Source organism: Anthonomus grandis, chromosome 6, assembly GCF_022605725.1.
Source record: "Anthonomus grandis grandis chromosome 6, icAntGran1.3, whole genome shotgun sequence".
NCBI lineage: Eukaryota > Metazoa > Arthropoda > Insecta > Coleoptera > Curculionidae > Anthonomus > Anthonomus grandis.
Genome location: NC_065551.1, coordinates 31,500,340 through 31,526,262, shown reverse-complemented (window position 1 = coordinate 31,526,262; position 25,923 = coordinate 31,500,340). Strand labels below are relative to the sequence as shown.

Sequence of the window (25,923 nt, the reverse complement as noted above, 5' to 3'; positions counted from 1 at the left end):
GAAATTATTGTTAATATTTTATTGTTTCTGTCGATATAAAGTGGTGGTGCTCCTAGTTAATTTGCTCCGGTTTATTGATAATGGTTAAAAGGTTTTTGTGAGAAGTATGGATCATTACGGAAAAGTCCCTAGAAAAACCAACCCCAGGGAAAAGGCGAATGTGTTTAGCCTTTTTACGTTTTCGTAAGTAACTCAATTTGAAAGGAATTTGTATTTAATTGTATGGACAGCTGTATTTTCCATAAAAATATGTATTAGCTTTTATCAAAGAAGCATTGCCTTAATGAATACAAATATTCATAACTGAGTAAGTTTTGGACCTTGGTTGATAAAATTGCCTCTAACTAAGAAAGTATTTGCGGTACAGGAACCGTTCATATATGGAATTATTTGGAAGGAAATGAGCTTTCCTTGCCTTAAGTTCGTTTAAGAATATTCTTATTATTTCAAGCAAATATTAACATAGTGAAAATTTAAAAAAAATGGCAACAAAGAACCTTCCTAGCTACCCAAACCCTTCATCCAGAATCCCGTTTTTTCCCCAAAACAATCCCTAAAAACTACCCTACATTAATGTGAAAAAATTATAAAAATATTTGGAATGGCTCTGAAGTTATGCGAAAAAATGTTGAGGTCGGATTATGCGTTTCAAAACTTTATATTTGGGTGGGTCTTTGACCTTGGTTGATAAAATTGCCTCTAACTAGGAACGTTTTTATGCTACAAGAATTGTTTATAGATGAAATTATTCGGAAAGAAATGAACTTTCATTGTTTAACACCCTTTTAAGAATATTCTTATTATTTCATAAAATATTCTCTTCAGAAAAAAAACTGGCAACCAAGAACTCCCTGCTACCCAAATCCTTTATCTATATTCCCGCTTTTTTCTTCAAAATTATCCTTAAGAACTACCTTGCACTTAAGTGAAAAAATTATTAAAAAATTTGGAGTAGCTCCAAAGCCATGCCCAAAAATGTCCTCCAATGGAAAAAAATCTTGAGGTTGCAATATGCGTTTCAAAACTTCAAATTTTGGTGGGTCCTGGACCTTGGTTGATAAAATTGCCTGTAACTAAGAAAGTATTCGAGTTACCAGAATCGTTCATATATGAAATTATTCGGAAAGAAATAAGCTTTTTTTGCCCGAAAACCGTTAAGAACACTTCCGGTTTATTCAAAAAATATTCCAGAAACAAGATTCGGCACAGATGTAAATAGCTCCGCATTGCTGATCATCTTTGAGCACAGATGTAAATTGCGGAGCTATTTACATCTGTGCCCTGGTTGATAAAATTGCCTGTAACTAAGAAAGTATTCGAGTTACCAGAATTGTTCCTATATGAAATTATTCTGAAAGAAATAAGCTTTTTTTGCCCGAAAACCGTTAAGAACACTTCCGGTTTATTCAAAAAATATTTCAGGAACAAGATTCGGCACAGATGTAAATAGCTCCGCATTGCTGATCATCTTTGAGCACAGATGTAAATTGCGGAGCTATTTACATCTGTGCCCTGGTTGATAAAATTGCCTGTAACTAAGAAAGTATTCGAGTTACCAGAATCGTTCATATATGAAATTATTCGGAAAGAAATAAGCTTTTTTTGCCCGAAAACCGTTAAGAACACTTCCGGTTTATTCAGAAAATATTCCAGGAACAAGATTCGGAATATCCAAACTTTGATGGTACTTTCTCTGCACTATCTGTGCCAAGTTCCACATTTTGAATAAAAAACCAGTACCATTCGGGTCATTAAATTAATTAGGTGACACTATATATACGTATTAATAATACTGATAAATAGTGTTATAAACAAGTAATTATTATTATTGTTACATTATCTGAGGGAGTGACGATAAACATTAATTATCAATTTAATTGTTTATCTAAAGCATTTTTTAGGGCACTCAACAAAGATCAAAATAACCAATAAAGACTAGATTGTAATATAAAAATTAGATATTTTCTATAGCCGGCAACGTCGCCTCATAAAAACTCAAAGCATATTCTATGGGACAACACTGTAGAATTTCAAATATTGCGATGCCGTCGCTAAGTTACTTACTTACATCTTATTTAGGTATACAGGAGGATTATTCCGTAAAGCCTACAAGAAAGAGCTACAAGACGAAGACATATACGAAGTGATAAAGCGATGCAAATCGGAAAGAGTTACCAATAAATTCGAAAAAAGTTGGCAAAAGCAAATTAGGAAGAACGGAAAATGTTCGCTGCTGAGTTTATTGTGGAAGAACTTCGGCACGAAGTTGTTCCTATTGGGGGTGTTGCAGTTAATTTGGAAGATGATCAGCAGGTAAATGAAACTCTGTATTTAATGATTTTTTATTAACCTTTTTTGGGGTCTTCTAGTATTTATGAACCGGAAGCTATTGGAAAGTTAGTCTCGTATTTTGATCCGAAAACGAAGTTGACGTTCGACGATGCTATTTATTACGCTTGTCTGATGATTGGATTGAGGTTTTTCCATGCCCTTTATCAACAGAATTACGCCATTTATTTACAACATTTGGCAATCAACGTCAAGAACTCTTTGTGCTCCTTGGTATATAGAAAATGTAAGTTTTACAATCCTGTAACGGAAAAACAATTTATATGGCAACGTTGCGATTAGTTACAGGGACACTAATGACAGATTGAATATATATTTCCAATTTTGAAAATTCTACACTTTTATAGTCTATAGTTTTTTATCGAAAACCAAAGTAATGTTAAAATGAAAGATAAAGGCAGATTAGAAACATCTAAAACGTGCCAACGTTGCAATTATAACATTAACAAGTGACGCATATGACAGATGACGTTTCAATAGATTATGTTCCTATTATTTCCAAGCTTAAAAATACTAAATCTAAAGTGCATAATTATGATAGTTTAAAAAAAAAACAATTTTAGTTTTATCGGCACACAATCGAGTTTAAACATCAAACATGGAAGCGGTCGACTTTTTAAAAATATGACAACATTGCAATTACCAACATTGACATTAATGACAGATGGTTTAGACGTTTTAAAAGTGTCTGTTATTTCCAATTTTGAAAATTGTTGAGGCTGTGCAATGCCAATTGTAATTTAAAAAAAAAACAAGAAAACTCATTATAGTTTTACGGAACACAATAGCGTTTAAAAATCAAGCATACAAGCGGTCAGTTATTAAAAATTGTGCAATTACGAGCATTGACACTAATGACAGATGTCATTTAATAGATGTTTTAATAGTGTCTGATTTTCAATTCAGTTGAAATGTCAACTCCAATTAAAAAAAAAACATGAAAACAGTTTAGTTTTACTGTAACAATACCGAGTTAAAAAATCCAATATGCAAGGGTTAAAGCAGACGACTTATAAAAAAAAAAGGTTGGGAATACCATCATTGACACTACTGACAGATGTCATTTTACAGACGACATTTTAAGAGGTTAAGTGTCTGTATTAGCAATTTTGAAAGTTGTTGAGGCTTAATGCCAATTCTAATTAAAAAAAATCAAAGACAACTCATTTTCATTTTACTGGAACCATAATTATGGAGTTTAAAAATCCAGCATGAAGGCGGTTGAAGCAGCCGACTTATTAAAAAAACGTTGCGATTACCAACATTGACACTAATGACAGATGTCATTTTATTAGACAATTTATTAGGTTAAGTTTCGGTTATTTCTAATTTTGAAAATTGTGGCGGTAAAATACAAATTTTAATTTTAAAAGTGAACTACACCTTAATTTAAGATATATATAATTTTAAAAGTGCAAACTGAAAACCTTATTTAACACTACCATCTTAAACAACTATTTATACTAATAAACTGTTTTAGCACTAAAGTTGTCCCCAGCTGCCCTAAACGAAATGGGTCTAGGAAACATAATAACAGTCATGACGAGGGATGTCCATGTATTTGAAAGATCTGTCTCAATGTTCACCGAAATGTGGATAGAAATATTCAGGATAGTCCTGGTTTGCTATTTAATTTATAATAAAATGGGCCCAGCTGGATTTGCCGGAATCGGTTGTTTGTTTGTCATTCTACCTGCACAAGGTGAACCTGCACACATGAAACAATTAAGCCAACATTAATTGATTTGATTTTTAGTATTTGTCAGTAGATGCATAAAAAATCTGAGGCTGGAATTGAGCAAAAAAACCGATGAACGCCTTCAGTCCACTCAAGAAACCTTATCGGCCATAAAAATCATTAAAATGTACACCTGGGAGCAAGTGTTTGTCGAAAAAGTGAAAGGAAAAAGGAGGTAAGCGTTATTAAATTAAAAATATTAAAATTAAACATTTATATATGATACTTTTACAGTATAGAAATGCAGAAACTTTTACGAGCCTCCTACCTTAAATCTCTCAACTGGTTATTTGGCATGTTTTCTTCAAAAGTCGGTCTTTACATTCTTATGATGACTTATATAGCTGTAAGTCCAGTGGTACGGGCAGAAGTGATATTTTATGTCATGAGGTCCTACAATGACCTTAGACACTCTTTAAGTATCTTAGTCCCAATAGCATTGGGTCAAGGAGCTGATATTATCGCCTCGAACCAAAGAATAAATAGGATTTTAAATGCTGAAGAGGTGGATTCAGCAAAGGAGGCGAAGTACACTGATCCTAAAGTAAAAGTCTCTGGAGTGACTGTAAAGGTAGAGTGAACATCCTGGATTAGTTCTCGCGTATTTAGTTCATAACGTTTCAGGTAAAAGATTGTGAAATTTTAAAAAATATTTCAACGGAAATCAAGCCTGGTTTAACAGTGGTAACTGGTCCGTTAGGGTGCGGCAAAAGTAGCCTTTTAAAGCTGTTTTTAAACGATTTCCCGATTTCCGAAGGGAAATTGTTATCAGAAGCGACATTTTCTTATTGTTCCCAAGATGCTTGGCTGTTCCCTTCCTCGATTAAGCAAAATATCATATTTGGAGAACCGTTAGACGAGCTGAGATATCAAACGGTGGTTAAAGTCTGCGCCTTAGAGTACGACTTTAATTTATTTGACCATGGAGATGAGACGATTGTCGGTGAGTACAAATTATTAGTCAAGAAGTAACTTACAAAATAATATATACAAAGCTTTAAATCATTTATTCTAAGTGGGTCAATATACACACTATTTTTTTACTTGTAAGTTGGCATATAAATTAATAGAAACTGACTACAATCGGCGATGCGGCTCCTTGTATACTCGGCAGAACGCTGTTCCGGAAGATTCTCGAGTCGTGCGATGTGCCACTTGTGTCATTCCGGAATGACAGAGAATCAGCTGGTGTCTCGGTGTTTAGAATAACGTTATATTGCCTTAGGCTACGGTTATAGTGCATGCGTGTTCTGACGAACTGGCGTTCGGACGAACTCGTCAGAACACGCGCGAACAAACAAATAAACAGCAGCAAACTATAGTGGTTACGTTAGGAGCGAATTGTTCGGCCGAACCCGCACGAATTCGTCAGAAGAATAGATCTTTCAAATAATTTTGTTTTTTCGGACGAATGTAAATGCGAATTTGAATTGTAAAAGTATGGACGTGGATAAATTAATTAGTTTAGTTCTTGAAAACAAAAGTTTATGGGACATGAAGGACAAAAGTTACCATAATAGAGATCAATCTCGACAAAAATGGGAAAAGATTGCACAGGAAATGAATACAAGTCGTAAGTATTACATTAGGTACATTAATATTACATATATTCCATAGTACTTACATTAAATTAGAAATGAGTTTAGGAATTTAGGTTTAATTATTAATTAAAAATGTTATACTGAAACTGCACCGCCCCTGCTGGGCTCCAAAAGTAATTTTTATAAATGTCTCTTACTTGAGCCGCTGTTGCCCCGTAGCGATTGTATCGCCTTGAAACAGATGTCTTTTTATTGAGACCATGTTGTTCTTGTGTCAGTACTGGGACTCCTTCCATGTCGATAATTACATTATGCAATAAGGTTGCACTTTTCACTAGAATGTCAACTTTTTCAGGATACATCTGAAGTTCTGTTTTTAAAAATCTCCATTTACTAACTAATATCCCAAACGCACATTCAATACAGCGCCGAGCTCTAGACAATCTGTAGTTGAATATCCGTTCTTCACGGGAAAGATTCTGTTTTGAATATGGTTTTAACAAATACGACTTCAACGGATAAGCGTCGTCACCTAATAGTACAAAGGGCGCCATAATTTTTGTTGATGGTATATAGTCGTTATCTGGGATATTAAACGTATTTTGCTCTAAATGTTTATAAACGTTCGAAAGCGAAAATATGCCTCCATCGCTTTGCTTTCCGTAAGCTCCCACATCTACAGTCACAAATCTATAACTGGCATCCGATATTCCTTGTAACACTATTGAAAAATACTGTTTGTAATTATAATATAACGATCCTGAATTTTGTGGGCATTTAATTCTGATATGTTTTCCGTCAATGCAGCCAACGCAGTTAGGAAAATTCCATTTTGTGAAAAAGTCTTTTGCTATAGCTTTTAAATGTTCTGTAGTAGGCATAGGCATGTGTTTTTCCCGAAAGCTATTCCATATTGATAGACATGTTTCATAAACAATTAATCGTATTGCACTATGGGAAATTCTATATGAAAAACTGAGTGCCCTAAAAGACATCCCCGTAGATAGATACCTAAAAAAAATATAATATGATAATAATAAAATTTTAAAGTGAACATCTTCTATTAAATTTTTTTTTATTTCAGTAGAAACTGTCAAAAATAAGTGGCGTGGTCTAAGAGACACCTATCGCAAAGAATTTAAAAAATGCACAGAAACTCGATCGGGCCAAGAAGGGGGCAGAGGAAAAGAATCGACATGGCCGTATTATACAGCTATGCTGTTTCTGAAAGATCAATTCGCCCCTAGAATTATGCAAAGTAGTATTCCAGAACCCGAGGCTGACGGAGAGCTTGAAAACGATGTTGGAGAATTCGATGATAGCAGTGAAGATGACTTGGATGATGAGTCACAGTTGAGCGCAATTGCATCAAGTAATTCCAAAACAGAGAAAAACTTTCGGTCACAATCACAGCGTGTAGCCCCCGACAATCCCGACATAACTCCTCAGACTAAACGTGCCAAAATTGCAAAGTCAAGTGCTTTTTCCAAGCTTCTGGAAATTGAACAGAAAAAGTTGGAGGAATTTAAAAAGAAAAACGCTCCGGTTACCAAGAAAGTAGACCAAGAAGATGCTGATTATCATTTTTTGATGAGCTTGTTGCCATACCTTAAAAATGTGCCAGAAGAGAGGAAAATGATCGTGAGAAATAAGCTGCAGCAAGTATTTTGCGATGAGCAATATTTTCAACAACAAAAAAGCTGTGGAAACACCTATCCATCTTCACACTATTCATATTACAATAAATCTTCAGAGCCAATGCATAACACTAGGCCGACTTCTTCATGTTCCCTCCTGACTACCCCTTCTGGACCTAGCAGTGTAGAAACCGCAGAGCATGACAATATTAATACCTACACAGACTTAGCAACATTTTTTTCCTCACATAACCCTGGACCGTAATAGGATTTCGTATAAACTTTTTCAAAATGTATTAACAGTATTATTTTGTATTTAAAAAATATGGTTTGTAGATAAGAAATAAGAAGTTTTATTCCTTTGACAATCAACTAAGGAAGTATTTGTAAGTATTACTAAGTACAGACTTACCTCAAAGTTAGGGCCAATCTTTCTCTAGCTGATATGCATTCTCGAAAGTTTGATTGCTTAGTTATACTTTCTTCGATCCCCTCTAGGATATAGTTGAAAGTTTGTATTGACATTCTAAAGTATTCGAAAAATTTTTCTGGTTGGCGTAAAAGTTCTTCAAATAGGGTGTGAAATTCACCATTAATATTCCTTGAAGCAAACATTTCGTTTATACATATAGTCCTTTCATTCATTAACAACATTTTTAACAAAGGACTTTCTAAAAACAGATAATCGTCCACGTCATCCATCACGGATATTTTGCGACGGCAACAAAACCAGTAAAAATTAAAATCAGTTCGTCACAATACGCAAACAAACTAACCACTTTTGTTCTGACCAAGAATTCTGACGTTTTCGGCCGAACGCCAGTTCGTCAGAACACGCATGCACTATAACCGTAGCCTTAAGGGAACTGGGATCTCTCGATATTCACTCACATTCCACAGAGTAATTTCTTCTTTCTTTTATGTAGTTGAAACAGTTTGATATTGTTTCCAGGTATTTTTAATTTTATATGTATATTTTCCAGGTTGTCGAAGTAATTTTTTATTGATACCATGCAATTGGAGCCTCTGATTCCTCGCTTAGTGACTTCTTAAATTGCTGAAATAACTATGTTCAACCAATAGTAAATATTGGTAGAATATTTTCCCTTTAAATCGATCACAAAATCCCAGTTCCGGATATGATCAAAAGCCTTTGAGGTATCTTAAAGTATTGCTTGTCCATTATGAAGACTTGATTCCAGGAAATTCTGTATTGCCTCTCTTGTATTGTGTGATCTAATGGGATACTTCCAAGGTTTCTCTCTGCACCTCCTGACAATTGACATTACTTTTGAATAGTTCACATCTAATCATCATTGTTTTAAATGAAAGTAAAATGCATAATGTTCGATTTAGGTGTGACGTAGAAAGTCTGCTCTTAAATGATAATCCTTTGCAGAAGGTGGAAGTAAGTAAGTTTCTGGATATTTTGATTGAGAAAGAATTATACTTTGAAGACCATATAGTAACCTTAAGTACAAAGCTTTCTGCAGTATGTATAATGGTGATAAAGGAGGTTTTGAGACATCAACTGGCATGGACAGTCGATTTCTCATTATTTGAGTCGCACCTGAGGTACAGAATAGCATTGTGGGGTATTACAAATAAGGAACCTTTCCATATGGTTTTTATGATTCAAAACAAAGCTCTTAATTTTATTACTGGAAAAATTCAAAGAGAGTCATTTAGACCACACTTTATTGACCTAAAAATTTTAACACTACCATTATTTTTCATTGTTTGGCACTCCTTTCACACTCCACAATGACCTTCGGCTTCTATTGCTTCCAAGATCTGCATTGTTAAATTGGTCAAAAAATTACTTGTATATGAACGTAGGAAAGTATTCATCCATTTACCATAAATCTGAAAACACTGAATGGGGGAATTCTACCAGGATGCATTTTAAAATTTGACTTTATTTACCTTTTATTATGGTATTTGTTAATGTAAGATTATGTCTGATATCAATGTTCAAATTTTCTTTATATGTAGATTGTTATTTTAAATTACCTATTTCACTTAATTTTTGTGGTTTTGTATTATAGTATGTATTAAATGGTTTCTGTTGACTTGTATCCAATATTCTTGCGTTGTCAATTTTTTTTTTAATTTTTTCGACTAATAAAGCAATTTTTCTTCTAGCTGATGGCGGTAAGAACCTAAGCGGTGGCCAACAAGCAAGAATCAATCTAGCTAGGGCAATATACAAAAAAAGCGACATCTATCTCCTAGACGATCCACTGCATGCCTTGGACCCTCATGTCCAGGCATTTATTTATAAAAACTGCATAAAAGACTTCCTTAAGGGCGTTCGCTGTGTTTTGGTCACGCATAATCTAAATCATAAAAATGCCGCCGACAATCTTATCGTTCTTAAAGAGGGCGCCATTGTTTTCGACGGACACCCTACGGAAGTGAAAGCGGAATTGATCAAGGAAATTGAGCTGGAAGATGAGAAACTTAAGGAGCAAGAGAATAAGGACGATGAAGAAGATGCTGAGGAAACCACTGGGTTGATTAAGGCGAGCGGTGATTGTAGGCGCAGAGTCTACACGGAGATTAAAAAGGAGGGAAAAGTAGACTGGGTGGTTTTTAAAAAGTATTTCCAGTTCGGTGGGGGATTTTTGGCGTTTTTCGGCATCGCTTTGCTGATTATTAGCGCAGAGAGTGGAGAAAGTTATTCTTCAAGAATATTCACCAATTGGTAAGTTTTTGGTTTAATAATTTCACTTAATATATATCTTCTGGTTTTGCAGGATCAATATTCAGCAGAACATCAGCAATTTTAAAAGCTCACCGAACACAACAAACGCCACCGTTATCACTAAGTTAAAATATCGAGCCGATTTTAGTTTGAAGATTTATTCGGCATTAGTAGGAGGGTCGTTCCTACTCGACTTATTGACGCAGTTCTTGATGAGAAACTTTTGCAGAAAAGCTTCCGTCAGGCTACATAGCGCTATGATCGAGAAACTCTCCACTGCCGCCATGAGTTTTTATGACCATTACTTTATCGGCAACATTTTAAATAGATTCTCGCAAGATTTGAATATCGTCGACGAGATTTTACCTATGAATATCAACTTCTTCCTTATGGTAAGTAAAATAATGTTAAATGTCCATTATTTTTGTGATGTTTTGGATTTTATTCATGTTTTTCTTAGTAGCCCTTTGAGGGTACCAAATTATTTATTTTAATATACGGAATTACCATTTGCAGTTAATTTTTTAAATTCTAGTGTTACATACAATAATAAAAATAATGTCAATATACAGTGTATTCACGGTGCATATTTTTTTCTTCTTTGGTTTTTTGGACACATCGACTAGCACTTGCGGGTTTTTTTAAATAAAACATTTCGAAATAGAATGCCTATGACGCCAAAATTATTTTTTATGTAATTTCTTAGAAAGCCAGTGGACCTAATTATTTTCGAACAGTTTCCAATTTTAGAACCTACTTGATAACGCGCTGTCATGCATTTGTGAGTATTATTGTCATTTCCCGAATCCATTTTTAATAAAATGTATGTATCTGATAAAGAACGAATTGAAATACAATTTTTCAATTCGTTTGGATGAAGAGGGCCGATTCAATGGCCACCAAGATCATCGGATATAACCCCATTAGATTTTTTCTTAAAATAGTTCTGTTGCTGTAGCATTTTGACAACTTACTTAGAATGTATATTCTTGTATTACTTTCATGAGCGAATTTTATAGCAAGTTTTAGTGGGTAATCCAGTGAACTGCCTGCGAGACCCGAAGTCATACAGAATCCATTCTGAATTTTAGTATTATCGTATAATCGTAATGTTCCCGTCAGCATAACTAAGGAAAAAATTTCCAAACATCATATTAATCTATTACTCTCAAGTTCTTTTTGACGTTACGAATTCTTCTTATTTTCCTTTTCATTATACTCACTGTCTCTTATATTGTTGCTCTTTATTAAAACCTACAAGTCCCGTTTAAAAACTTAATTCTTGCAGGTTTTGCCACACCAAGAAACTCAAAATATTTGAATTTTTATTACTTACAAGACTCCCTGTAAGAAACAAAATCAATTATCTGGCATAGACTATTTATGCATCTTCCAGTATATGGTGTCCAAATTGAATCCTGGAAAAACATGTTATTCAGACTGAACTTTTTTACTTCAAATGTTGTACACGTTTAAAACAAATAAATAAAAGCAGTCCCTTATATTTGCTGAATGAAAATGATTTTTTTCCAGATCTTATTTGCCTGTTTTGGAGCGGTGGCCCTAGTCTCGACGGTGAGCTCGGTGTTCATGATCCCAGCGGCGATCCTCGTCCTGTGTCTTTACCTCATTCGATTGATGTATATGCCGGCGGCCAGGAGTTTAAAGCGATTGGAAGCTGCTAGTAAGAAGAACTTGAACGCAACGTCATTAAAATGCTCTAAAACAATGTGATTTTCAGCTCGTAGTCCTTTGATAGGCCACGTGAACGCCACAATTGAAGGCTTGACAACGATAAGGGCGAGCCAAGTAGAACACATTTTAGCAGACGAGTTCGATAGGCACCAGGACCTGTACACATCGGCGAGTTATATGACGTTCTGCATACGAAAAGCTTTTGCCTTTTTTATGGATATTTTATCCGCCCTGTTTGTTACTTTTATAGTGGGAAAGTTGCTGTTTTGGGGCGCAGGTAATGGATAGTCACATTTTTCTTTTCAAAGCTTAATTGATTGACTAGACTGTTTACCTATAGTTCGTTCACACCCAAGAGGCCAAATTTGGAGACTCTCTTGGGCCCGGAATTTATGGTTGGCCTCTTGGTTGGATTTTGCAAAATTTTGGGATTTAATAAAAATTTTCCAGCCTTTTCAGAAAAAATTGTGAAAATATTCGCAAAAAGAGTCAAATTTTTATTGCAGGAGTGCCTGTAAGAATAAAAATAATTTCTCTGCATTAGACTATGGTCCATTCAAAACCAAGAGGCCAAACGTGAACAAGCTCTTTTACCTGCAGGAATTAGAAATCAATGATGCAAGTGTGTTCATGTTTGGCTTTTTGGTTGTAAATGGAGTGTAGTCGATATAGAACTGATATTTTGTGGATAAATTAGTTTTTATAGAAAAAACAAGGAAATTCTTATTAGGCAACTTATCAAAGGCAAATACCCTTTTAAGTGATATAACTACTTACAGAGAACTATCAAACGATGCCACAAAAAATATACAAAACAAATGTAAGAAGCTAGTTGATACACTACTCAAAAAAAGTCAATAAATGATACAACAACTAAAATGCAAAGGTGGGCTATTTTCAAAAAAATGTAATGTCAAACCCCCTTAGTCCTATAATGAGTTTTATTGGTTCTCCTATTAAATATAATATCTCGAAAATGGATTTTAGATTATGCCTCTCAAAGAGAGTAATATTTTGTGCCCCCCTTTGAATTTTTCTACTTCATCTATTCTATAAAACTCCCTGATCATTATAATATACACTTGGTCTCAAAAATAGTTGTACATCAAGTCAATATTATGTTACGCAATAAAAGTAAATTATTATATATTATATTTTAAATAATTTTTAATTAATTATTATTATATAATTATAAATTATTACCAATAAATTATTAATTTATTGGTAACGATTTATTGAAAACAATACTATACATTTTATAATTTTAAAATAAGGGCCATCATACAACATAAATACCATTGTTCCGCTATAGGAACTTGTTGTAAATGTGCTCATAACAAGACCATAAAAAAGGAAATAAGGAAAGTCTATTAAGTAAAACTAGATTAGAAAATATATTTATAAAAATAAACAGTAAAACACATATTTGGAGCCGGAAAATATTCGGACATTACAATCTAATTTAATTAAATAAACAATAATTAATAATATAACAAATATTAATATTTAGTATGACCTCCTCTTCCTTTAAAGACTTTTTGCAAACAATTAAGTTTTTTTAATAATTAGGATCGCTTTTATTCCATTCTTCTGGTAATTTATTTTTTTATATTTCTTTATTGGTTATTTCATGTTTCATTATTTGGTTTTCTAAATAATGCCAAACATTTTCTATCGGGTCATCATCAGGGGACTGATGTGGAGGGGTTTTTAATAACTTTTCGGCAGTTGTACAGAAGCCATTCCCTAACAATACCCGCTCTGTGCTTAGGATCGTTATCTTTTGAAAAAAACCAAAATTCCCTGTTTTTAGCACTCTGAGATTTTCTTTCAATATGTTTAAATAGACATTCTAATCCATTATTTCTTCAATAACCACTAAAATACCAAGGCCAACTAATGAAATACAGCCCACAGTATTAGACTGCCATCTTGGCACAAGTGGCACAAAGGTTTTCCTTCTAAAGCTCCTTATTTGGTTTCTTCCCTACCATCTAATGACTATCCGATTCAAAAATCTTAAATTTTAATTCGTCGCAAAAGATAACATCATTCCAATACATTTCTTGCTTAGAAAGGTACTCGTTGGCAAAATTTAATCGCACTTTAATGTTTGTGTTAAACTCGGACGTTATATTCATTTTTCCTTATGCAACGATGGATTGTTTCAGTGCTTACCACTTTATTGTGATGATTTTCCAGTAAAACTTTGAGTTTTGGACTACAAACTAATGGGTTTTGATGAACTTCTTTCATAAGAACGTGGCTGTCTCTCTCATTTAATAACTTTGACTGACTCGTCTGCTTCTTTGAGAAAATCAAGGATTTGGCCTATTTTTCTATACGATGTCCAGTTTTGATAGTCTAATTTTACTAATTGAATAACTAGCATAGTAGATATATATTGAGTCCTCGTAATCAAAAATTTTGCAATATTTTGGGATTTCTTGAAGATTTTCCAGCCAGAATTAAATTATCGAAATTTTATTGCAGGAGTGCCTGTAAGAATAATAACAATTTCCCTCTTAGCAAATCTTTATAATGACGTTTTCAATTTTCATTACTTGATTTCAAAGGTCGTTGCTTTTGTAAAGGTATTATTACAGGGATTTTTTTTGGTTTTCTCGATGAATGTAGCCTTGTCTTTTCACATCTGTTCTTCGTTGATTTCTAAATTTGTTGACCAGTTTATGTCTTATATCTGTACCGGTTTTTATCCTCTTAATTGTCTCATATATTACACTTTTCTCGAGATCAGTCAATCGCTCTAGTTTTTTAATATTTTGAACACCCTCTGGATACACCCTTTATCTTTTTTTCTATTATTTCACAGAACTCATGCATGTTTACAATTAACAATATTTGATAGATACTGTTCATAGTCCACTATCGGCATAATCTACTTGACGTATTACTTTTAGAATGTTTCGAAAGTAATATTATAAAAAATAACGATTCCAATAGAAAAAATTTTGCAATTTTTGGGATTCATTAAAGATTTTCCGGCCTTTTCTGACGCATTTATAAAAATCCTTATATTCCTCAGTGGACAAACGTGAAAACGTCCTTTGTGTCTTTTTGGACTTTGCGAAAGCCTTTGACACTGACAACCATACCATTTTTTTCCTAGACGTCTTATTAAAGCTACAGTTAATTAAAGTAAAGATACTGTGAATCTTTTTATTCCCCTATAAATCTTTCATTTTTTGTAACAGCATGTGTTTCAAATTCCAACTTATTTATTAGGTGAATTATCTGGAGACGTAGGATTGGCTATAACGAAAGCTTCGGCCCTAGCAATGATGGTCCAATGGTCTCTGATCCAGTGGTCCGATTTGGAAAACAACATGACCCACGTGGAAAGGGTCTTGGAATACACCGAAGTTCCACAAGTATGGACGCTTCTCTCATTCATTTCAATATAATTAACTTTTTTTTTAATTTTATCACAGGATAATTATGAAGGGCAAGTAATCAAGGACTGGCCTGTCTATGGCGGCATAGTATTTAATAATGTGTCTCTCACCTATAAACTGGAGAAGGTCCTAAAGAATTTGAGTTTCGAAGTGAAACCGAATCATAAAATAGGGATTGTCGGTAGAACCGGGGCGGGAAAGTCCTCAATTATTGCCGCCTTGTTTCGCCTGTACAATTTTGACGGCAGCATATTGATTGATGGAGTCAACATTAAGACACTCGCTCTGGACTTTTTACGAGAACATATTTCGATTATACCTCAGGATCCTTTGTTGTTTCAAGGTAAGGATGCATGTAATCTTAGAACATTGAAAGACTAAAATCAGCAAACAAGAACTTTGTTTGAGTTAAATGTGTGTTCAAGCTGCAAGAACACTTGCATACACGTCTCTAAGAATTAACACTGTTACTGAATTTTAAATGGTAGGTACTTTAAATTAACTTACTTCATCTGGGCGTTTTAAAGCTTCTTTAGGGACATTTTTAGATGAAACGTAAGCGTCTCCACTGTCTCTGCACCGTTTTCTGGCATTCTGCATCTTTCGCCTTTTTCCCCTATTAATCTGTGTCATCACAGAACTTGTCAAACTAATATCCATTTCGGCTTATAACAATGAACAGCGCACCTAACACACGTATTAATAAAACACCTGTCTGAAACTTTAAAACGTTGGTGGCACATACAACGTTGTTCCACGGAAATACCGTATTTACACATATTGGCGGTTACAACGTTGTTCCAGCATAGGGTTCAATTATTGAATTTTTTGTGAAGCTTGGTCTTGTAGTAGGTAGGGGAATATGTTTATGGTTACTAGTTTCATAAGGATGGGTTTATGTAATATTTTTATATTTTTTATGTATTAAAAATATTGTCTCTAAAATAAATAAGCAAATCAAAGTAAGAATTTTCTCCTGTCTAAAAATTGGTCTGCATTGCTCTCTTACATGAGCACTACTGATCTGTACCTCATAAATCGTTTTTGAATGACAAACACAGATTTAAACAGAAACTGAATGCAGTTGTCTCAAACAGCTATTCCATAGCAAAGATGTGATTCCTCCATAGTAAGTCGTTTTTGCCATAGATGTACCTAATGCCCAGTAGGTTTACCTTACAGCTTATCCATCCATAGCAATGTTTTATTTAAATTTAGAATGTACCTAACTCTTCAATTTGATGTTAATTACCAGAAACTTTGTGTTCAAACTACGGGCAATAGACTGCTGACCGATGCAAAGATCATCAAACGAATACCTAAAACTGAGACTCTTGGTCTTTTCAACATTAAAGCATTGTATCACATCAGATTTTGATCAAATTTAAATCATGAAAAGTGTTTTGTTTTTAAGATGCGCTTATCCTTTATGACTCCAAGTGATGGTATTATCTATCATCAGCAAAAGTTGGAAATTTGCCATTAATATCTAAGCAAATCCTCAAGATCTATTAAAAACAATATGGGGCCCCGAACGGAACCCTGTGGCACTTCTTGACTGGTAAAGATACTATATCACCATTCTTAACAAACTGATGTCTTGGGGTCATATATGATTGAAAGAATAAATTTGAATTTCCCCTAAAACTATAGATGATTTAAAGAGTAATTCATGATCCACACAATCAAACGCTTTTGAGTAATCACAGAAGACCGCGGCCGCATATTCTTTATTATTAAGTTTAAAATAAAGATTCTCCAAAAAGGGAAAGATGGTATCATTGGTGCCTTTTGATTTTTAAAACCCATATTGGCAAGTACTTAAAATTTAAGTTACTTAAGTACTTAAACTAAAATTAGACATAGGATGTAAAATATAAGCTAGTTAAAGACACTCCCTATGTTTTCCTAGTGTTATTTTCCTGCCTATCCGAGTCACCCTGTATTGCCTTAAATTAAAACAAAATTCCTTGCTTGGGCTCCAAAGCGAGAAGCGAGTGACCCTGTTTGATAATAACTGATTTAAGCAAATATCTATGTTATAGAGAGTTAGATATAAGTTTTTAGCTAATTAAGTGAACCAGTGAGTTTTTTCTATTTGTTTGAGACACAGGTGTATAGATGGCTGTGAGATAAGAGCCATCATAATATAACATGAATACCGTTGTTCCACTTGAAACTTGTGGCTAAATGTGCTCGACACAATGCCATTAAAAAAAAAGAAAAAAAAAAGTTCTTTCCAAAATATAGATCCATCCTTTGTTTACTACTTTTTCTGTTATTTTTGACAGAGTAGGTAGAACAAAAATATAGTGTAAAGTTTGATAGTTCTGCATAGTATCTCGTTTTGTGCAATGGGATCAATATGGCAGTCTTCAAAATTTCCGGGAATACTCCCAAACCAATCTTATAATTCTAATCTTGTAATATTAGTTTTTTCAAAGTATATATGAAAATCCTAAATGTCTTTTTCTTTTTTTGAACGTTTTAGGTACAATAAGGCACAACTTAGACCCCCTAAAGCGTTATACTGACGAGGAAGTGTGGCAAACCCTCGAAAAAGTCCACATGAAAGACCACATTCCCACCCTAGAGCTTGAAATAACCGATCACGGGTCAAACTTCTCGACGGGTCAAAGGCAACTGATTTGCTTAGCGAGGGCGATCATAAAAAAGAACAAAATCGTGGTATTGGACGAGGCGACCGCGAATATGGACCCAGAAACTGAAAATTTGGTGCAGAAAACCATCGCGAGTAACTTTTCGAATTGCACGGTGTTTATAATAGCGCACAGGTTAAAATCGGTGCTGGAGTGTAACAGAATTCTCGTGATGGAACGGGGACAAGTGGTTGAATATGCGGATCCGACGGTACTGTTGGAGAATAAAAATAGTTACTTTTCAAAGATGCTCGTCACCGATAATTCACACCATGAGGCAAAGTAATCCTGTGATATTTAGGAAGTTAATTGATGTATAGATTTAGGAGCAATAAAAACTACAGATAAATATCTACAAAAGTATTTTTTATTATTCATCTTGAGTTTTGGTAACCTTACAATTCGACAAAGGGTTCACCACATTCCTGCAACGCTGCCAATTTATGCACTTATTGTGAGAGACCCTGTATATTTAGTAGTTTTTAATATTTAAGCACAGTTATACCACAATAGACGCAACTCGGTGGCAAACCCTTCTCGGTTTTTTCAAACAACAAATATGTTTACGAACTAAGTATTAAGGCGGAATTACAAATACATTCTTAAAAAAAGAAAAAAACACTTCTTACACATTAAGGTTTTGCCTAATATACAACACTTATGTAAAACATGTTAATATCATGAAAATATTTGTATAATTATCTAGTAACATTTATTTTGTATTAAAAAGGGGACACTCGACAAGGACAAGGCGAAATATGAAGTTTAATATCAAAATATCATGCCTCGAAACTTATTTGGTTAGCAACTGTTGTACATTTTATAAGTCGTAGAATATAACTTTTTTTATCGACATGATGTGTCCGTATAAAAATGTAAACGCTGTGCGTTGATGTATAATTATTTCTCTAAGTAATTATATGTACAATCTATTATTTATACACGCAGTTTATATACTTAAACAGGAAACATTCCTACAAAAAAAAAATCTGTTTCAAAGCTTGTAATATAGACATCAACACATAACAAAGTTCCAAAAAAAGTCTTATCACATGTTACATCCTAGATCCTTTTTGCTGTAGAACTTTAGCGCGATCTTCTCTCTCTGATCGCACTTCAGATCCCTCGGGAACTCCGTATTCTCTACTTACTACACATAAAAATTCCGCATGCTCGTCTTGTCCATAATTGTATTGCGACCCTATGTTTACTAGCTGTTCGAATTTCCAACCGTCAGACATTGTGGACACCATCTAAAGCAACATATATTAAAGGTAATTAAATCTTGTTTTTACAAAGTGTTCTTCTATGTTACCTAATTCCAAATTAAACTCAAACAAATATGAAAATAAAATTATAGTGAGTACTGCGTCATTTGCATGAGTAAAGGTACTGAATATGGTCAATAATTGGTATTAAGCAAAACAACTACTCTATATGCGACACACACTTTAAATTCCACACCCTGGTGGGAAGGAATGTGAAATCTAGTTCGGTTGAAACATAACTTCCATCCTTTCTCCAAGAGACCACACAAAAAAAAGAAAAAAAAAAGAACAAAAGTAAAAAACTCCAAGTCAGGGTCTCATTAAATATATGTATGTATAATTTCTTAAAAAGTTACACGTGTTTCGCTCCTATCGGACCGTCATCAGGCCTAGACATACACCTACACAGATCTAGTAGGGTGGAGAAGCATTCCTAAAAATGCAATGAACTTCAAAGGTCTTAAAGCTTATATTTTAGGACCTGTATATGTAGGAGTGATGTGATCAAACTTTTTTCCTCCATATTCAAAGTGCATGCAAGACTTTTGGGCCAGTTGAATTTCTCTTTTAAACTATGATGTAAGGAAGTTGTAGTCTATTCAACCAATAAATATTTAATTTGTTGGGGAAGTACCCATTTTAAATAGGTATAGGAATTTACGTTTAGTACATCAAAGTTAGGTCAAGTTATTCAAGGCATACAGTTCGATCATATCCATAGCATCAAAAATATGCTCCAAATGCCTCTCGCTTCTTTCACAGATGGAATGAATCAAGAATTTAAAATAATTTCTTGTATGTTTAAGAACTTCTGAATTAATTTTTAGTTTTGTTCCAGGTATTTTTTTATTTTATTCCAAACATTTAATATTAGGTAGTAGAATATGAAATTGTATATCTTTTTTCAGGCATTAAAGTAATTTTTCATTTACAATGTCTTTTAAAAAAGTAATTTTTTGCTATTATTCCAAGCTACTGGGAGTAATTTTTTTATGTCTTTGATATAGCTTTCATGTAATTTTTTGACAAGATTTACAATCATTGAGAATGTAGTATTTAACACTCCGTATTTTTTGAGAAATTACAGCTTTAATTAAACTATATCTCAAAAAAAAGACAACAAGTAGTATATTACCACAACACAACATCAAACAAGCTAGAAGTTAATAATGAGGTTCTCATAGGGATCCTTTACTGACATCAATGTTTGATCAAAAATTGCTGAATTGGAATACTATGTCAACTTTGCAAAAGAAATTACAAAACAAGTACAAGATATATATAGCTCTGAAAATGTCAGATCAGGCATAGGGGAAACTGGCCTAAAATGACATACTAGGGTAAAATGGCATATCGGCCACTTCTCTACTTTGAGACGTGGTAACGCTGTCGTAAATGACAAAATGTAATTGGTTTGCAGCTGTGACCTCAGTCGAGTCTTCTCTGGGGGGCAGAATACACGTGTTTTTAAGAAATACTGAAAAAAACTTTTTCCGAACCTGAAAACATTGTTCTGTGGTTTCCTAATTTGTCGATATCACTTGATGAGGTACAATAAGCCTAAGTACGGTTAGTCCAGGTAAAAAAATAGACTTTTTTCTTTATTTTGATGTGATTTAACCCCGGTTTTTTTTGTGTTTTTAATAAGTATTTGGGTCATTTCTAACACACTTATTCTTTGGGTAAAATGACATACACAGTGTTGGTGTAAAACGACATAGGCATTAGGCCGAAACCTATACCTATGTTTTTATGATTTCAGATAATATGGTTGGAAAGTATACGCGTAAATCGACGCGTCAAAATTGGGGTGAGGCAAGCATGAGCGAAGCTATTAAAGCAGTCCAAAACGGTGATTTGGGCTGGTTGGCGGCGTCTAAAAGATATGGTGTACCGCAAGCAACCCTTAGACAAAGGGCACAGGATAAAAATAAAAGGTTCTCAAAAAGGATTGGGTCGTTATGGACCTACATTTTCTGCAGAACTTGAACGCGAGATAGTGCAACATATTAAGAAATTGGAAACATGCATGTTTGGCCTGAACACAACAGAGGTCAGGCAATTGGCATTTGAATTAGCTGAAAGGAAGAAGTTACCCCACAGATTTATCAGGATTAAGAAAAAGGCTGGCTGGGATTGGCTTGTGGGCTTTAGGGGGCGCAATCCTGACATTTCACTCAGAACACCGGAAGCCACTTCAGCGGCTCGTGCGCAGGGTTTCAATAAGCCGCAAGTTGACAAATTTTTCAATTTATTGGAACATACAGTAGCGGAACATAACATAACCTTTGACCGTATCTACAATGTTGACGAGTCTGCGCTTTCTACGGTTCAACGTCCGCAAAAAATTATGGCCACAAAGGGAAGAAAGCAGGTTGGTGCCCATTACAAGTGCAGAATGGGGAACACACACTTCTGTAGTTTGTGCTATGAATCCAATAGGTAATTTTGTGCCACCGGCTCTGATTTTTTCTCGAAAAAAATGGAAGCCAGAGTTAATTGATGACGCACAAGCTGGGACATTAAGCTTGTGTCAAGAATCGGGCTGGATGACAGGTGACTGACTGGATGACTGTTTTGTAAGTGGCTGAAACATTTTATAGAGTTTACACATTCATCTCAAAATAACAAAACCCTCTTACTGCTTGATGGTCACGTTAGCCACAAACAATTGGAAGTTATTACGTTGGCTAAAGAAAATGATGTCCTAATGATTTGCTTTCCTCCGCACTGCACACACCGATTACAACTCCTGGATGTGTCATTTTTTGGTCCTCTATCTGCCTATTATAATCAAGCGATTACAAAGTGGCTCAAGAATAATCCAGGTCGCACTGTATCTCCTTTTCAAGTAGGAAAGCTATTTTCTGAAGCAACTAGGGAAAATGCCGTTAGTGGGTTCAAAAAAACAGGAATCCATCCGTTTAACGCCAATGTTTTTCCCGACTGGATGTTCGCTGCGTCATTAACAACCGCCATCCCTGAACAAAATGATCCCGAATTACAAACACGAGACCACCAAGGACCTCATCCAAACACATCCCCTCCACCATCACAAGCCGACAGGGACAGACCTGGACCATCCCATAAAACTCCAAATGAAGAAGAAGATAACATACTAGACAGTAGCCGGGTTTCCGTGGAAAGCATCATTCCAATACCCAAGGTATCAGCATCTTTTAAACGAACAAATCGGAAAAGACAGGGAACGGTTGTGCTAACATCTACACCTAACATGGTAGTCTTGAAGCGACGTGCAAAACGTAACCAGGTTAAAGTCAAATTGTGGACTGATTGATGAAGAAAAAAATCAAGATCCATTTGCTGAGGTTGAAGACGATGATGAAGATGCTGCATGTATCTATTGCAGGCGAGCTTTGGCTGCGGTGTCAAAAATGTAAAAAGTGGAGTCACGCAGAATGCGCAGGGGTCTCCCGTCGCACTAAGTTTTTTACTTGCGAACTTTGTAACTAAATAGGCATTTGTTTTTTCGTAAGTGACTAAAGCATTATATTTTTGTATTTCATAATAAAGGTTTTTTCAATATTTCTACCTTTTTTATTTGCAACATTTTTTATAAATAGGTGTATGCCATTTTGCCCAAGTATAAGCCTAAAATGACATACTGCACATTTTTTTTTAAATTTGGCATCAATATTTTAAAGTGAAAAAAATCAAAGCTTTGTGCCTTCCATGGGAACTGGCATAAACTAACGAACTCACTGAACTTGAAATGAATGGTCATCAATAAATATTCCCTTTTCCTAAAGTTTTGTGGAAGCTTTTGTTTAGGGTATGTCATTTTAGGCCAGTTTCCCCTAATTTAGAGCTAAGGAATGATGCATAAACTTTTTCCATAATGAGCCGAAAACCCAATTTTTTTTGCATAGGCAGATTGATCCTATAGGAGATAAGATTTAGTTTTTGGGTGTTAAATTTAACCGGACTTGTGGAATGTTCATACAGAGATCACTATGAATAAATTGAACTGAAGTGTTTTGTGTCAAAAAAATTTAATTATTTTTCCCTATTTGATTTAAGTGGTCTCATAAAGTCTTTTTAATGATCAAACTATCAAGATACACACCTTTATCACAAACCAGATTTTAATATTACTTATGTATGTTGAAAAAACAGTGTACCTGTTGTGCCAATGTGTAGAATCGCAAGTTAAAAAATAATTTTAGAGCTAACTACTGTAGATTACAAAGATGCCAAACAGTTTGATGTATCATACTGTTTTAGTTTCTAACAAAATTTAAATTACTAATATGAAAATACACATATATGAATTTATATTATTATTCACATAAAATGGCATTGTAGGAACATTTCGTCACATCTTAGTATCAAAACTAGACCCTATTTTCCAATAATTTTAAATGCTGTTTTCAGAAAAGTTGATTTGGGTTTATAATTCCAATTATTATTAAAATGTGTAAATGTCAAAATTACTTTTATTGCAAAAAAATCCACTTAAAAATTCAAAAATCATTTTAAAATACACTATCAGATCCTTGCTAAACTAGACTGTTACTGAATATTTTCAGTCTAATCCTCAAGCCTGTACCTATTGTAAGTTTTAGAAGGGAAACCCCAACATTTAGTTGAAACAAAGAATAAAGGAAAGTAAGAATAAGTAAATAAATCTGACTCACTATATCTATAATCTTACCTGCGTAAGTTCATCTTCATGACATTGAATTACTCTATAAACATGTTTCTTGCCATCCTTCCCACATATATTATCTCTATGCCCTATTCGCTCTTTCACTAAGTTGACAAGTTCCGCTATATTATAAAATTCGGCCTCTTCTAAGACCCCTTCCTCGGCCAGGCCCTTATTTATTACTAATTTACCATGTCTTAAAAAATTTAATACTGGACTAAAGTAGTTGGGGTCTCTGTCTACTAAATAAGCCCCAGATTCATCCTGAAATGCAAATATGAGGGTGGAATTATAAAATGGGGTATTATAAAAAAAACTGCTTACTTTATCAGTCTCTAAGTCACTATCTTCTTGAACTAGCCTATATAAAAACGAATTGGGGTCTCTGGCTAAGGTAGTTTTAGTGGTTAGAAAATACGTTCCTCCTACATTTAGCTTCACCCATTGTTTATTTCCGTTTTTGATAGAGCATTGTTTTACTAAATTATTCGAATTCGTTACGTTCTCAGCCATTTTTACCTCCTAAACTAAACATTAATTTGTTGTTATATTTTTTTTTATCAACCTGCATGAACTTTTCATGAGCTGTCTGTCACTGGTGTCAACCTTTACATTTCTGAGTTTTATCAGCTGTAGTACAACGTTGCCGCTTATTTAGCAACCGAAATTACGTTGACGCATACCCAAACAAAAGAAAAAATTTATGAATTTTTAATCTTAACATTATTTTCTTTTATTTACTATTTATAATCAATAAACACGGGTTAAACCTAAACTTTTACACGAAAACAAGTTCTCAAAAAATAATTTAAATTGAATTTAGATTATAATGATCAATTATTTATAAGATAAATTAAAATTATTAAAGGGTAAATAATAATAGTAACAATTAATATTTTAGCGCGAAATCTATTCATGAACAATCAGATGTCGTCTGATTGTTCGCCGTCAAAACTTTTTTACACAGAACACAAATATATAGAATTACGAATCGCTTTTTTAATATATATACATATTATGTATTAAGTAGGTATAACAAATTAAAAAAGGACATTATAAGGACATTTTAGATATTAATTAATATCTACAATAGTCTATTTGAAACCCGTGTACTTTGCCAAGGAACTGCTCCTATGCCATTAAAATATTGACAGAATTCTTCCCTTACAAAAAAACTGTCATTGGAACACCGAAATCCACAATGGGCTAATGGCGTTAGTTGCCTATCATCGAGGGCTTCAATATCATCTCGCATGTCATAAAAATTATGTTTAATTAAATAATTGTGTAAAGCGCACGTCGCTTTAACAATTGTTTCAACGAGTTCAACACGACACTCAAATGGTCTTCTAAATATCCTAAATCGAGCCGCTAAAATCCCAAAGGCATTTTCCACTACCCTGCGTGCTCTGCAGAGACGGTAGTTATATATTCTTTTAGAGTCCGATAAGTTCGATTGTGGATATGCACGCATTAAATTAGTCATCAGCGGAAACGCTTCATCGCCCACAAAAACATATGGTATTTCTACTCCCCCTGGATATAACGGCTCATCAGATGGTAAGTTTAATCCCCCAGTTCTTAATTTTCTTCCAAAGGTACTATCGTTTAAGATTCCACTGTCGCTAAATCTCCCCATAGATCCTACGTCTATATAAATAAATTTTCTGTTGGAATCCACAACTGCTAACAAAATAATGGAAAATGTTTTTTTGTAATTAAAAAAACTTGAGCTCGAGTTAGGCGGCGCATTTATGGTTACATGTTTGCCGTCAATTGCACCGACGCAATGATCAAACTGACAATTATCCTTAAAACCTTTTGCGATTTCTTTCCAGTCATTAGTGTTTGGCTCTTCGAGTACCTGGGATTGCAGGCGCTCCCACAATGCTTGACATACTTCTTCTACAATCTTCGACACCGTTCTTTCCCCCATCCTGTAACTATAAGCAATTGATCTAAACGTGTCTTCAGCAGCTAGAAATCTGAAAACAATTTTTGTTTCAGTGAAAGAAGCAAAGCTCATGTGGAAGAAACTGCGAGATGGCCATAGGCAAGCACTAAATAAACGAAAAACAACGACAGGGCAAGCTGCAAATAGTGACACCAGGCCCTGGAAATATGAAAATCAAATGAATTTTCTACTTCCGCATCTCACGAATCGTCAAAGAAGTACCAACGCTGTTGTAACCAACGTCATTGTAACCAACGATGCGGTAACCAACGTCACTGAGACACAAGAT

General features: G+C 34.3%; 4 protein-coding genes across 5 annotated transcripts; 2 read left to right on the top strand and 2 right to left on the bottom strand.

Moving 5' to 3' along the window:
- The first annotated feature begins 14 nt into the window (after window positions 1-14).
- On the top strand, window positions 15-18,103 carry LOC126737165 (probable multidrug resistance-associated protein lethal(2)03659). The gene is made up of 14 exons (XM_050441927.1): window positions 15-183; window positions 2,080-2,313; window positions 2,370-2,575; window positions 3,830-4,051; window positions 4,106-4,262; window positions 4,322-4,658; window positions 4,712-5,030; window positions 9,411-9,972; window positions 10,025-10,364; window positions 11,506-11,656; window positions 11,714-11,944; window positions 14,914-15,059; window positions 15,120-15,426; window positions 17,575-18,103. Exons 1-14 carry the CDS (start codon window positions 107-109, stop codon window positions 18,027-18,029), a joined length of 3,744 nt encoding a protein of 1,247 aa, XP_050297884.1. The 5' UTR covers window positions 15-106; the 3' UTR covers window positions 18,030-18,103.
- On the top strand, window positions 5,313-7,615 carry LOC126737167 (uncharacterized). 2 transcript variants are annotated; one of them, XM_050441930.1, is made up of 2 exons: window positions 5,313-5,660; window positions 6,716-7,615. In XM_050441930.1, the coding sequence occupies exons 1-2, from the start codon at window positions 5,528-5,530 to the stop codon at window positions 7,528-7,530; spliced, it is 948 nt and encodes a 315-aa protein (XP_050297887.1). In that variant the 5' UTR covers window positions 5,313-5,527; the 3' UTR covers window positions 7,531-7,615. The 2 variants fall into 2 exon arrangements, with proteins under 2 accessions (XP_050297887.1, XP_050297886.1); XM_050441929.1 differs by having other exon boundaries at window positions 5,319-5,660; window positions 6,713-7,615.
- On the bottom strand, window positions 5,668-8,125 carry LOC126737166 (uncharacterized). Its single transcript, XM_050441928.1, has 2 exons — window positions 7,678-8,125; window positions 5,668-6,639 (listed from the first exon to the last, which is right to left on the bottom strand). Exons 1-2 carry the CDS (start codon window positions 7,965-7,967, stop codon window positions 5,751-5,753), a joined length of 1,179 nt encoding a protein of 392 aa, XP_050297885.1. The 5' UTR covers window positions 7,968-8,125; the 3' UTR covers window positions 5,668-5,750.
- Window positions 18,093-24,281, bottom strand: LOC126737168 (BTB/POZ domain-containing protein KCTD5). Its single transcript, XM_050441931.1, has 3 exons — window positions 24,005-24,281; window positions 23,687-23,944; window positions 18,093-18,996 (listed from the first exon to the last, which is right to left on the bottom strand). Exons 1-3 carry the CDS (start codon window positions 24,191-24,193, stop codon window positions 18,799-18,801), a joined length of 645 nt encoding a protein of 214 aa, XP_050297888.1. The 5' UTR covers window positions 24,194-24,281; the 3' UTR covers window positions 18,093-18,798.
- Between the last annotated feature and the right edge of the window lie 1,642 nt (window positions 24,282-25,923).

What these genes read in the sequence shown, in the direction of transcription:
- LOC126737167 (XM_050441929.1), top strand. Translation starts at nt 5,528, where the DNA reads ATGGACGTGGATAAATTAATTAGTTTAGTTCTTGAAAACAAAAGTTTA. An exon ending in ACAGGAAATGAATACAAGTC is followed by an intron (nt 5,661 to 6,712) that starts GTAAGTATTACA and finishes TTTTTATTTCAG; the next exon opens with TAGAAACTGTCAAAAATAAG.
- LOC126737166 (XM_050441928.1), bottom strand. Translation starts at nt 7,967, where the DNA reads ATGGATGACGTGGACGATTATCTGTTTTTAGAAAGTCCTTTGTTAAAA. An exon ending in AGATTGGCCCTAACTTTGAG is followed by an intron (nt 6,640 to 7,677) that starts GTAAGTCTGTAC and finishes TATTTTTTTTAG; the next exon opens with GTATCTATCTACGGGGATGT.
- LOC126737165 (XM_050441927.1), top strand. Translation starts at nt 107, where the DNA reads ATGGATCATTACGGAAAAGTCCCTAGAAAAACCAACCCCAGGGAAAAG. An exon ending in ATATCAACTTCTTCCTTATG is followed by an intron (nt 10,365 to 11,505) that starts GTAAGTAAAATA and finishes ATTTTTTTCCAG; the next exon opens with ATCTTATTTGCCTGTTTTGG. An exon ending in GTTGCTGTTTTGGGGCGCAG is followed by an intron (nt 11,945 to 14,913) that starts GTAATGGATAGT and finishes CTTATTTATTAG; the next exon opens with GTGAATTATCTGGAGACGTA.
- LOC126737168 (XM_050441931.1), bottom strand. Translation starts at nt 24,193, where the DNA reads ATGGCTGAGAACGTAACGAATTCGAATAATTTAGTAAAACAATGCTCT. An exon ending in GTGACTTAGAGACTGATAAA is followed by an intron (nt 23,945 to 24,004) that starts GTAAGCAGTTTT and finishes TTTGCATTTCAG; the next exon opens with GATGAATCTGGGGCTTATTT. An exon ending in ATGAAGATGAACTTACGCAG is followed by an intron (nt 18,997 to 23,686) that starts GTAAGATTATAG and finishes ATGTTGCTTTAG; the next exon opens with ATGGTGTCCACAATGTCTGA.